The 14,135-nt window shown below is 40.8% G+C and overlaps 1 protein-coding gene across 2 annotated transcripts in view; it reads left to right on the top strand.

Annotated features, from left to right (window-relative positions):
* slc6a9 (solute carrier family 6 member 9) overlaps positions 1–14,135 on the top strand; it is an 80,002-nt gene that overhangs the window by 29,354 nt on the left and 36,513 nt on the right. The window contains exon 1 of one of the 2 annotated variants that reach the window (XM_085253307.1): positions 3,652–3,938. The exons of the other annotated variant lie outside the window; for it this stretch is intronic. Within the exon in view, the coding sequence (XP_085109433.1) occupies positions 3,897–3,938 (42 nt within the window). The 5' untranslated portion in view covers positions 3,652–3,896. Of the gene's footprint in view, positions 1–3,651; positions 3,939–14,135 lie in introns of those variants that run through there. 2 annotated transcript variants of the gene reach the window in all.

Here is a 14,135-nt window from a genome sequence, read left to right as displayed (position 1 = left end):
TCAAATTACTGCATATTGTTTAATTGAGATTCGGTGTGAAGCCATGTTTGGCTGAGCTGGAGCTTTAAAGTAATTCCTCTATTTCCATTGTTTGCTTTAAACATTTAATGGCAGAGTCCAGGATCAGTGTCTGTGTTAAAGCATTAGACTTACCTGTAATAGAAGCTGGCATGTGTTTGGAAGCTAAATAGACAGCCTTGAGGAAAAAAGGAGATCCATTCTGACCTTATCAGTGTTCTGCTGCCTGCCCCCTTCATTATTTGACTTTCGGCTTTTGGCCGTTGATGTTTCCTTGCTTATATTTGAAAGCTACTAGAATCCATGCCAGTGGTTTCCAGCCAGACTTCTCTTAAGTTTGAATGAATTAATCTACTAGGTCTCAGGCAGGGGAGCTATTTTCATTTAGTTTTTTTGGCAACTGCTTCCATCTGGAGTTAAAGTATGATGTTTTTGCTTCTTCTCCCTCTGCTGGCATTACAGGGTTTATTCTCTATGATCTGCACTGAGATATCTGTTTGCGCAAAGAAAGATATCCTCTCTTTGGACTTGTTGCAATCGAAGCAAGCAAACAGAGAAATTAAATGTGCAGTTTAACAAGTTGGCATTATTTTCAGATGCAGCATCTGTGCTTCTCCAATTAGAGTTAAATGACCTAACATAATGGGGCAATTAGTTAATGAAACAAGGACCCCCTCCCCTCCACAAACTGCAGCTACAGCCACAACAAACAATTGTTTTGAGATCTGTTTGACCCACCAGATTCATACTGGGTTTTCTTTCACTGATTACCCCGACACTTACTGCCTGCATGATTTATGTGTAGTTAAGTGTCAGTATGCGTGTGGGTGGGTGCACTTGTGAAGCTTTTCATTTTCTTTGACTTAATCTGAGGCCAACAGACTCTCTGGAGGCAAAGCTAGTAAGAAGTGGCTGGATCCCTGTGGAGGAACTAATGATTGGCCGTAGTTTTGGCCTCAAATGCGTGCTTGAATACCCAGTACGCTCATATGCACATGCACACATCCATATTGTTACAATAGGTTGTTATATCCCTTAAATAGCCCCATAAAAGATACTAAGATTCACTCCAGTAATCTCATATTTCACAATTTCAAAAAATTTGCTTTCACAAAAATGGTCTCTGACATACATTGACACAAAGCACTGGCTCAAACACCAAAATACGCAGACACATGCACATGCACACACTGAAACTTTTGCCTTGGAAAAAACAGCCGCCATTGCCTGCTCCACTAGTATTTGCCGTCATAAAAAAACCTCTTTGCATAAAAGCAGTGAGGCATTATCTATGCAAATGTGACTCTTACAACTAGAAGTGCATTCTACATGTTGCACAAAGCCAAACTGATACCACACTGTAGAGCAGTCCCACTGTAGGTGCCTCAGATGCAGAACTGTGATTATATATCAGATTTTTCCCCAGTGGTCGGACCACCCCAGCAGCAAAGGAGTGGGTCGCACTGACAGGCTGTATTGTGCTTTAATTATATGTTTCCCAGCTCGTCTGGATAGCTGCTGCAAAGAAAGCCGGAGCCTTTGTATTCATTAACATGAGAAATAATTGCATTTCGAGAATGTAGAGATTGCACTGAGCAGGCTTCCTGAGCTGGTGCTGTCTTCGCCCTGTGAATAATCACAGATAGTGATGTTATCTAATATGTCTCTTACAACTTTAAGTCTGACCTGTACAAAGACTTAATGCGTTTTATAAATTTCTATCTAGTGTTGGGGTAGCTACTGTGAATCTATGCACACTCATTAGCCATGGAAGTGGTTACAAAAGTAGCAAGTTGCTCTACAAGGTGCTAAAAAGTGCCGTAAATAGCAAACTAGGAGCAACCTCTGGGCTGAAACATGAAAATAACAACCACGGCTAGATGCTAGCAAGCTAGCTAATTTCAAACATTTCAGAGCATTTTAATAGAATTTATGAGAGTGTAGCAAAGATTTATTGTGTAGTAGAATTGATTCAAGAAGTCTGAGTGAAGTCCTAGAATTTTCTTTGCCTTTTACTGTCACATATTACCAGGTATCGGTCTCTGTGCGCTACATCGTTACAATTTACCGATTTAAGTTGCTAAACAAGTATGCTAGCACAAGCTGAGAACATAGCATTCCACCATATTCTCTAAATAAAGTCAGTTATAAAATAACAATGAAAAATGTGAAAACTACAGAGTCAATTTCTACTGCTACTATTGCTAATACTTCCTCTCAGCACACTGAGTAGGGCGGGTTTATGCTAATGACTCTTTTATCGCCTTCGTTCTTTTTATTCCAGGGGAGATTCAAATGCTGTGAACTGATAGATGAATGAACAGCATCCTGTCTGCAGTGCTTGTCATGTGTTAAATATAACTTGAGGGCTTCCACTCAAGTGGTGTTGGTCTACTATTGTCCACGGCTATCAAACACCCATTAGGCTGGGGGCCAGTTGCCTGTCAGCTGTTGACATAACTTCACATTTTGATGTTAAACCACATCCGGAGGTTGAACTGATGCTGAGTGACTTATTTAAAGACACCGTCTTATTCTCCCGCATGAGTGATGTTTTCTTCGACCTCTCAATCACGCCCCCATTTTGGATGCACTTTTATCCCCCCCCCATTTCTGCTTCCTCTTTTTGTTGTGGGTAGCCATTAGCCATATGGTGCAACAATGCGCGCATCAAAACAGAGGCTTAGGAGGGAAGCGCTTAAAATTGAAAGGGTGTTAGTCTGTGAACATGTTGCGGAAGAAGAGGAGGAGGAGGGCTTTGGCTTGGCCAGCCTCTCGGTGTGACCTGGTGGGTTTGGGGGGGCTGGAGGCTGGGTGGGCATTGGCAGTGTCAGGGTGTAGAGACGGACGAGGATTTGGAAGAGTCAAGTACTGCTGAAAGGGAAGTTGTTGGTGGTCTGCAGAGTTGCAGCAGCTGCCTCTGAAAACAAACGGAAGAAATAAGGGAGACAGAGAGAAAGGGTTGGCAGGGTGGGGGCGGTGGGGGGGTGGGGGTCCGGTGGAAGCCGTGTGGGCTCTTCACTTGTGGGCTCCTCACTTTTTTTTTTTTTTTTTTTTTTTTTTTTTTCCTTTTTTTGTTTCCTGGCTTTAATCTGTTCGGAGAAAGAGAGAGGGAGTGCTTGGCCAAAGCCAATGGGACCTCCACGGGTCCCCCCCCTTTCCAACTTTACTCCGGCCAGCTAAACTAGAAGTTCGACACCCCCCTGTCCTTTCCACCATCACCACCACCATGGGTCCTCCTCTCTCCCACTTACTTGCTCTGTATTCAGCCTAGGTGCTGGAGTGACAACGAGCCATTCATTGTGGAGGTAGAGGGAAAAGACTGTGGATCTCTCCTGTGCGTGGTTTTTTTTTTTTTTTTTTTTTTTTTTTTTTTTTCTGGGGAGGTGATGGTGGGAGATGAGGGGGGGGGGCAGTGGATGGCGGAGGAGAAGGTGGGAGGGGGCATATTCCTGAAATGGTGAAGTACGACAGAAAAAGGAGGAGGCGGGGAGTGAGAGAAAGTAAAAGAGTTAGAGGAGAAAGAAAGGGAGGGGTGAATTAAAGTAAGAGCGCAAAACGAGGGAGGAAGGGAGAGCGGGGTGGATGGAGGGGAGGCAGAGCTGGACTCACAGTGGGAAGGTGGGGGGGGAGGGAGAAGGGAGAGAGAGTGGGCTACCATGCCGAATGAGCAAGAGAGGCGGAGAGGAAGCGGAGCTCCATCAGATGAAATGAGGTGAAAGTAATTCAGGCATTAATCAAGCCAGGGCAAAAGGGAGGGTATACTGTGTTTCCCCCCCCCCCCCCCCCCTTTTCGCTGCGGAACTGAAAGCCAAGGTGTGAATGAAGGAGCCCACAGTGGCCAGCAGAGAAGCACCACTGGGTCACAGCATCAAATCATGTCCGAGTCGAACACCATTGCTGCTTCCACTGCGGACCAGGTCAGTTCAAGTTATCGTTGTTTTTTTCTGGGGGGGTTTTTTTTTTTTTTTAATTTCTTCTTTTTTTTCTTCTGTTTTAAAAATTTTGTAACAGAAGCGGGCACGCGGATGTTTCTTCTCTATCAGGTGCACCTGACGCTTAAGCGGAAGGAGACCGCTAGGAATACAAAAGCTGAATCCCCCCCCCAAAAAAAAAGAAATCACAGGTTCAGGTCAGATGTATATTATCTTTAGATCCTAATTCGGAAGTAGTTAGAGGGAGTTTCTAAGAGCAACCGAGTGAGTGTGTGTTTCTTGGACTATCAAAGCAACGATTGTTTTGCCCGGAGCTGCCTGGACAACGGTACAGGGTCCTGAAAGAATTGAATTCATCAAGACGAGCTATTGTCTGCGCCGCCTTATTTTTCGGTGATCATTCAGGGGGTCTGTGACGACTCAATACCCCCCGCACCACGTGAGGAGGGGGACGCAGCTCTTTAAAAACCCGACCACGTGTGGCAGCCCTGAAAAGTTTTATAAGTAATTGCAGTGGGAAGTCCGGGCTAGCGCTGTGAGAGATGGGGTTGGTAAGGAAGTGGGCTGGTCCGCCGTGTGTGTGAAAGAGAGTGACAGAGTGGAAAAGCAGTAGCGTCCAGAAAGGGACGATATTTATACCCCCCAGCCCCCAGCAGCCCCCCTTTCCTCCTTCGAAAGCGCCTTTAATTGCACACTTTGGCACATACATCCTTTGCTCCGCTTCCTTTTATTAACTCTCGGCTGACTTTGAAACACTTTGAAACAATTAAATCCTCGGATCTGCTTAAGATAAGATATACAGTTATTTCTTACAGCAGGTAGAGACAAAAAGACGGGGGAAAAAAAGATGTGTGTGTTTTGTTTTGGTTTTTTTTTTTTTTTTTTTTGTGTGTGCATGTGTGTGAGCATTTGACCTTGCTGCTGGCTTGTGTTGTTCGCCAAGTCCTTGTCTCCTGTTTCCGATTGCTGCTGTCAAGGCTGACTCAGCCTGCTGTAGCTGTGCAGGCATATACACACGCTGAAAAAAACACATACAGACTCACACCTGCGGGCATATGCACACAAATGTTTCAAGTTATATGTGTTCTCATTCAAACAGGTACTTAAATTACTCACGTACACATCCACGAAAAAGGAAAAATCCTGGAGTGTAAGGTTTTGGATCAGAATTCTGAAGAAATCTGGACCGTCACAGTGTGTATGTGTATGCAGGTGGAGGCTACTTGGGTGGATGTGTGTGTTTGCTTGTTCTTACTGTGAACAATTCCCTGAAGTGGCATTCACAACTGACAGCAGTCCACATGCTAATCCGCTGATTCTGGACAGTTTAGGTTTGGTAGCACAAGCGCCACATTTCTCCCAAAGCTTTGACTGACAGGACTTACTGGATCTTTCAGGACTTCCAAAGTAGGGTTGCCTGTGCATATAAATGCAGATTTCACTCCATTGCCCGTCGAAGTTAAATGCTGGCATCATTACCCGTGGAGTGCGAACTGAACTCTTAGAGTTCTAATTTGTGCATGTTTGCAGATCTGCCTGCTCACATTTGAAGAGAATTATAATTATTCATTCAGTTTTGATGGCAGACTCACTGTCATATTTTTTTTTCTTTTTGAATAGAGTTTGCAGATGCTGCTTTTTGTCTGCAATAAAAGCTGAGGAGACGTGGTTTGAGTGTTGACTGAAAAAAAAATGAAACAAAAAAACAACAACCGTGACCTCATAGAAGCCCCCCAAAAATGAATAAAATACAAGTATGGTATCTGTTCATTGGAGCAAATGTGTTTGGGGTTTTTTCATTCTTTTTTTAATCAGCAATTAACAAGCCTACGAATGAAAAAAACCTGTTTGAATGTGATGTTCAGTATTTTATCTTGTATAAGGTAACGTCTGAAATGGACGATTAAATTTTAAAAGACGAACAAAAGCCTGTTAATGGTAGTTTATTAACAGTGTTCAGGAGATCGTTTTTTTTTTTTTTTTTTGCAAAGGCAGCCTCCACCACCAAAGTTGTGGTGCTTTCTTGAGCTGTCTGCATGTGCAAAACGGCAGCGATAGCTCAGTGCTCACACAATGACCATGTCATTGTGGATATATCCACCAAAATGTTCATTAAAACCCATTCAGAGATGGTGCTACACATGTTACAAGCTATTTCGCACACTGACTTGGTGACCATTCCCTCACCTGAACCCTGTATTTGGGAAGGCAGGTGTTGGAGCGCTAACATTCCCGCATTTCACCATAAATTGTGGGGTATTTGTAGTTCCTGTGAAGATTATGCATGTATGTAACTTTTTAAATCATTATTATAGCCTGAGGCTTATTAAAATATATGCAATATGTACAACCTGAGGTTGTGTTACCAGCTTGTAAATGCTTGTCATGCTATAAGTGTTAATTATATAGTGCTCAAAAAATTGAAGGAAGGTTTGAACCATGAGCAGGTTTTGCTTTCATTTTGGGTGTGATTTTGAATTCGGCCCTCAAAGGGTTGATGATTTGTTTTCAACACTGTCTCCTTTTGTATGTCAGTAAAGATTTTCAATTTGAAATTTTTATTCACGAAGTTCTGATGCGTGATTAAGTCATTTTTTAATTTCTTGAGCTCTGTGTGTGTGTGTGTGTGTGTGTGTGTGTGTGTGTGTGTGTGAGAGAGAGAGAGAGTAGTTGGCTTTTTAATATAAATTATGTGTCAGTTTTCTACTAGTCATTGCTTTTTTTCCCCTAGAGGTGAAGGATATAATCAGGAGGTTTGAGGGAAATCTCTGTGCCGGTACTGTCTGAGCTGCTTACTGTGGAAAGATTCAAGTGCTGGCTGAGCTGATAAAGTTCATGAGACAGACAGACAGACACACACACACACACACACACACACACACACACACAGTGTGACACGATCAGAATATGAAACAAATAACATCTGCTAAATTTGGCAAAGGCATCTGTGGATTGTGTTACAGACATATTTACTGAAGTTTGCATGTTAACTAGGTAATCTCAACAGGTACTCGTAGGTAACTATGTAATCCAACCGTCCTCTCACCTCTGTCCAATCTGAGAGGAGAAGAGTAAGTAGTGCATCCCAGAGATTATATTCATCTTTGCTATAGTTTGTTATTCTGACCTGTTGTCAGTCATGTTGAAGGGCAGTGACTCGATGAATGAATCATGTGATGTGACATCCACCCACTCTAACACTAATTATGTGGTAAAGACAGAACAGGGCATTTCTGACACAGGAGAGAAAAGAGTGATGCACCGTGGGCATGACACCAGTGAGATCATACATAACAGTAAATGGTTTAACCAACTGCAATCCCCTACTCAGTGGCCTTTAAGAGCATCGGTATGAGAAGAACTGAGCTGCTCTTACATGTGTACAAACAGTAAAGTGGAACAATAGGCTGGCAAAGTATTTTAGTTAACTTAAAGGTTATAGCTTTTGTTTTAAAAAGGAAAAAAAATAATACTCCTTTTAATTTAAAGTTACATTTTTAAAAAATGGGTTACATGAGCTTTATTTGAATATTTGATTTCAAACCTAACATTCATCCAACGGCACCATTGATTTTATTTGGCTTTCCTTTTTTCTTTTTTTCTTTTTTTTTGTCCAGGTGCCTTTTAGTCAAACTCGTGACTGAAACCAGTGTCGTTGGATTTCCTCACTTCCAGACAGTCTGCATGTAGGAAAAAAAAAAGAGTTCTGTTCTGGCACAGCCCTTGCCATTTTCCTTATCGTTATCACAGTCTTCAAATACTTCTCCATTTTCTAAAATCATCCAATATCCTGTCTCAAAAGTAGCGTGGCTGCCCAGCTTCGATCAAAACTGTGCTCCTTCATTTCCGCTGTCATTACACGGGTCACGTCCTTCCTCATAGACTATTGTCCCAACACGGCAAGTACGATCTACCGCTGAGGTCTTGTGTGATTTCAAGGCACGCTTGACTAATAATTGCAATAATAAGAAGTTCAGATGGATCTGGTAATTGCTAAGTGAGTGCTTGTGATTGGTCTTGACACACATCCTAGTGAAAGAAGAGATGAGATAGATCAGAAACTATTTCCATATCCCGAAAATGGCTCTGAGTGCTCTGTCATAGCTTTGACTTCATATTGTTTTGAGAAAGTGATTCAGCCTGTCGTTACTTTAGCAATCAATTATATATATATATATATATATATATATATATATATATATATATATATATATATATATATATATATATATATATATATATATGCGCGTGCTAATCAAGTAAATTTCATCTGATAAATTCTGTCAAATTTACCATTTTACATTAGACTTGTATAGCAAAGTTGCATGTAATCACATTACTCAAAGGCAACTTTTTTTTGAGGCTTTTGAGTCTCTTAACTTTTTTTGTTTCAGATTTTCATAACTCAGAGTGCATTTATAGCTTCAACAGCTGACCCAGATTGTTGCTTTGCAGATTTTCACACAGTGCTTTGACAAGAAGCGCTGTTGTGCAGAAAAGTTCTTCCACTGTGGAGGCATTCATCCAGCGCTGCTGCACTCCAACACCGACCTTTTCTGTTTATGTCTGCCTTCACGGGCGTACGTCGACATATTTAGCCTGTCTGCCCTGCAGGCGGTCACGGTTTTAGTGCCAGTTGATGTTCTAAAACAACCCTTTTAGCTTAAACATCACAAACGGATTTTTTTTTTTTTTGGCCACAGTATTGGAAAAATAAACATTATCAGGAATTAAGAACCATATTGGAATGGAATCAACTGTGAAACATCTTTGGATGTCACATATAATGTTATGGTTGCTGCTAATACAGTTCAGTACATTACATCTAGCGTAGGAAGCCAGCAGGGGCCCACACATGAACACACACACACACAGAAAGAGAAACTCTGCCCATCTGGGGGCAGGTGTTGCAGTTTATGGAGCGTAAGTGCAAAGTAGCCGTGTTCAATCACCGCACCAAGGCTTAGCGAGTAAGGGAACAGACACATGTGGAAGCGAGAAACGAGAGAGGCTGAAACAAATTTAAAAAAAATGTATGTGTGCGTGTGCCCCTTGTCCATCTCCCTGTGGTGGCTCTAACCTTCGGTCTCATTCTGACTTCACTAAGTTGGGCTTCCGGGCTCACAGCTGCTTTGCAGAAGCACAGCCTCATACTGCATCACACACAGCAAACTGATGATACATGCATGGTTCAACAGAAGAATAGAAGAATTAATGATGGATAGTAAGTGATTGGCTTGCTAAAAGGAGAGCTGTGTAACTGATGGGAGGGATAGAGAACTGTGGGGAATTGTTATTGCTCAGCTGTTTTAACGTGCAAGTCCAGTTTTCATGCTGAGATATATAAATTCACACAATAGATTCATTTTTTGTTTGTTTCTTTGCTTAAAAATGAAATGCTTTTTTTTTTTAAATTTGATTTGATTTGATTTGATATGATATACCTTTATTAGTCCCACAAGGGGAAATTTTATAAGGCTGCCGACCTATTGCACGCAATGGCGGCGCCATCTTACCCTCCGGCCATACATACATTACACAAAACATCACATGGGGAAGACAGGTCCGAGAGGTATAACAATGGAAAATGCACCACATTAATTTACTACAAGTTTGTGCTTTGACTTCAATTTGACTCATGAATGTAAAATTTAGTGTAATAGCTTCTCCTTAGTGTTTAGTGCCACAGAGTTTCAAAGTTTGTATAGCGGCAACCTTCGGTCCTCCTTTGCCGCTTCTGCAGAACGTAAAGTTTCTGACTCGTGCTCTTGTTAAGTCGCTTGGATGCCTTCCGGTAGCAAAAAACGAGGCGAAGGAAAAAAGGGGCAAAACATTTATTTTCCATACAAATCGAAAGGTACAAAACAAATGCCTCTGGTGGGAGCTCCGTTTATATTCCCTTTATGTTACAACAAAAAATAACATTAAAACGGCGACGGTCAGAAAACTGTTGCTCCATGTCCTGCTTCCTTACCTAACCTTCCATTTCCCATAGGGCTGCCACAGGAAAAGCCTCCATATATTTGATTTAGCACAGATTTTTACACCGGATTCCTTTCCTGACGCCACTAGGGTCATCTGTCTCTGGGGCAACACTAGCTTGTTCGCCCCTGATTCTACAGCTAAATACTTTGTCCCTCCATGCAAACTCCTGTGGTACAAATTATATGGCAATTTTGGAATTTCTTTTGAAAATTTGTTGAAAAAGGGGGAAAATAATATTTCTTTCTTATGTACCTTACTTAATATGCACAAGGCTCAAACATTACAAGATGTATTTGCAATGATTTGTGTGTCATAAAACCCAAAGTTTTGCTCACAGAAGCCAAACCGCTGAAATAAGAAACTCTGGGAAGACCTTTTCTAGAATGTGTTTCACATGCCAGAGATACCTAAAATGACAGGGTTTGGGCTTGAGGCAAAAGGAAAGGTGGAAGCAGGCTTTGACCTAGGGGGCCGGACCATAAGGTAGCTTAAACACAGATCATTTTGTTGTAGTTATTATCTTATTATCTAATTCTATCTCTAAAAGTGGTCAGGTTTTTTTCCCTCCTGCTTTGTGAAAACTTGTCGACGTCATGCCATGTTGTAGACATACTGTCAGTTCAAGTGATCTTTTATTATCATCCTTAAAGTTGTTATAAATAGTATTGATGGATAGATGAAAGGGGCTCAAATGTGAAAATGCACTCTTGACCATTTTTAATAAAGGGTAGGGAGCAAAATGTGTGTATAGGTGGGTCAGTTAGCCCTGCTCAAGTTAGCCCTGCTAGAGTTACCATCTTCTTCCAAAAACACCCTATTCAGGAATGTTGGGGTCATGGCAAGGGTGAAAAAGCCTGAAGCTTTTAATGTCACTGGTCAGCACCTTTCAACCTGGGGGTTTTAGCCATTGGGATTGACATAAATCTTTTTTTGTCCTATGGTAGCATTGATATTTATCGTTGGCCTTTGATTTTAGGCCAAAAAAATAGAGACTGAATCTAAAAGATGTTTGTGGGGTTTTTGTACCTTTTGTGTTTGAATTCATTGATTTTGACTAATTATCATTATATTGGTCCACATGGTCACATTTTCAGGAAGCCATAGAAGCCCTTGACCTTGGACTGTACAACACTGTGGTGACCACTGATTTATTCAGGTTCATGCAAGTTTTTAATACAAACTGGAATTAACTGGATCATTGTGGGGAAAATCTGCCTTTTTTGGTTAAAGTCAGTCTCAGGCTAATCAGGTACTACCGTTAATTTTGTCATTCTGGGGAATTAGGATGGAAGCTCCTTTTCATCTCGACTGCTGTGATAATTAGTTAACAGTGACGGATGCTTTTACAGTCTGTCAGGCTGAGAATCAGACTTATGCAGCGCTTTTACTGCTTCACATGCAGCTGATTAACAAATGCTCTCTAAAATACCACACAGGCAACATGGTAGAGTTAGAAGTTTGTATTTATTTAGCATTTGCTGCCAGCATCTCTGTCCAGGACAATCTTTGGTATGTTAAGAAATTGGACGTCCAGTTTAATGTGTCCATATATCAAGTATATTTGCCACATATGTGATGCAACATCCTAGGACTTTTTACAGTTTAGCTTGGTCTTATTTTTTTAATTTTGAAAGGCATTTGTTTTGATGTCTCACTGTGGGATGTGCCTCCCTACGTATTCCTCATAAGCATTTATTTCTTTCCCACAGTCCTGATTGGCTGGTTATTACAACAACTACCGTATGTTGGGCAGAATCACCCATCCTTAAGTTGCACTATTCAATAGCCGTTAGTCAAACGGCTCTATAATTCATTTGAGATAAGATTACAGTTATCTGTAAATTCATCCAGATGCCTCCTTATTTATTAGTCATTTCTAAAGTAATTAAGAATCATAGCCTTTCCACCAACAAAAAACACTCCAACATTAGTTACCCTCTTCTGTGTTGCATCAATTTGGGTTGTCCAGACAGTCATTCTTCTTTCTTCAAAATAACTTACAAAACAGCAAGTCGGTGGCTGCAGGAGTTGCAGCGCATATTTAATTCCTATTCAGACCACATGTGCTTCCATTCTCAGCTGGTGCAACTCTTCCCTCCATAGACTAAAACAATAAAACAATATCTTTTGGATAACAGCTGAAGAACAATGTTTCAATTTTCTCTGTAGGTATAATTACGCCCTTACTAAAGTTAAATGTCAGTGTGACAACTTTATATTCCAAATCACACTGTAGTGGTGCCTTTTTCTTTGTTAATGGTTAGGCTGTAATGTTGCTATAGGGATTTTTACAAATGTATCTATCTAAATGCATCTAAAGATATAAATTCTCAGTATATTGACATACATTTTTTTGGCAGCTTTTTACAAAACTGAGTGAAAAAGTTCATTATTATATCGATAGTAGTAAAAGTATAAAGCATCAGATTAAGCAATGCTTCAGACTACTGAACCCCTACTACCCCCCCCCCCCCCCCCCCCCCCCCCCCGAATGTTCAGCACAAAGTTACGCCGATGAGGGAACACATAAATGGGGAGGTGGAGGTTATGATATTTCATAACGTCGTACTCATACTTAAAGAGAAGTGAAAAAGAATAATGAAGGACTTGTTACTGTTTTTTTGGGAGGGGGATTTGTCTGGGTATTTGACTCAGAGCTGATCAGGAACAACTAATAAAGGAAGTACATAGACTTAAAGAAAGTCCCAATCAGGAGTAATAATCAGGAGACAATACTGTCAGACCTGCTGAATCAACAAATCACATAAACAGACGAAGTGGAAGTAGTCTAAAGATTCACAAAAGGCAACACATCACGCCAGGATCTAAAGAGACTTGAGAACAAATAAGAAATAAAGTCATCAGCATCTATCAGTCTAGAAAGGGTTAAAAAGCCATTTCTAAACCAAACCATTACCCATAAATGGAGAAAACCTGGAACAGTGGTGAATCTTATGAGTGGCCTACACAATTACTGTGAAAGTGACTCCTGACTCATCCAGGAGGTCATAAAGAACCCAGAACAACATCTAAAGAACTCAAGTTATTGGCAGTGTTTATAATTCAATAATAAGACAGAGATTGGGGGAAAAAATGGCATCAATGGCTGAGATGATTTAAAAAAAAAAAAACAAAAAAAAAAAACACGAACCCTAATGCTGACCAAAAAGAACACAAAGGCTCATCTCACGTTTGTCAAACCTGTATTTTATATTTACACAAGTTATATTTGTCTAACATTAAAATTTGTTCAACGATCTGAAACATGCAAGTGTGAGAAAATGTGCAAAAAAAAAAGAAGAAGAAAAGAAATCAGAACTAAATTATGTATTTACTGCAAAAGCCCACATTGTTCAGCAGTGGAAGGTGCATTGCTGTAACCTACATGCTTCACATTTACATTACGTTGCACTGCAACTTGCAGAAAGAAGAGCAAGTTTCAAGCAAAACTCTGAAATGGGCTGAGGAGAAAAGGCTGATGAGGCTTATTCATCAGCTTTGTCATGGATTTGTAGGAAGCAAAAACCAGGGGAGAAAAGAGCTGATGATGGGGCTCGTTGAGGCAGCATGTTCACCGTGTTAGCAAGGAAACACAGGAGGGTTTGGGGCTGATAATGCTTGTTGAGGCTGCATAAGTGTGTGCGTGTGTGATTTTGTCCATGCACACTCTTGTTGAAGCAGCACACTTGCTGTGCTGTTCGAGGATTGAGGGCGACTCTATTGAGATAATGCTTGTTAATTCTGCCTCAAGTGAAGAGGGCCAAAGCAATGATGGAAAACAAGAGCAAATAAGAGAGACGGAACAAGATTGGCCCCGGCATTTTGATGAGCGTTTGCTTTTGAAAAGGAGGAAGAAAAGCAGATAAATGTCAGCGATGCATCCATCAGTGATGGCACAAAATGATAAGTCGCCAAAAATCAACTAAATATGTCAGAAATAAATTTTGATTTGCTTAACAGGAAATTCAAGTGGCATAAAATGTTGACTAGGAATAACTGACCCCCTTTTTTCCATTAGCTTTCTACTTTTAAAATCTCTTTGCTTTATTTGAATTTTAGGTTAATCTAGAAGAACAATACATGGATCTTCTATTGTGGCTGTTTAAAAACTGTCTTTAAATGTAGTCTACAGTATATCAAACAGTACAACCCTAAGCAAATGTATGGCAGGTATCACCAATGTCACAAATAACTCTA

This window comes from Mchenga conophoros, linkage group LG18, assembly GCF_057382185.1.
Source record: "Mchenga conophoros isolate Kocher_MC1m ecotype Shallow Benthic linkage group LG18, M_conophoros_male_GT1.1, whole genome shotgun sequence".
In the NCBI taxonomy this organism is placed as follows: Eukaryota; Metazoa; Chordata; class Actinopteri; order Cichliformes; family Cichlidae; genus Mchenga; species Mchenga conophoros.
Note: the sequence above shows the minus strand (reverse complement) of the source record. Positions and strands in the feature narration are given on the sequence as shown.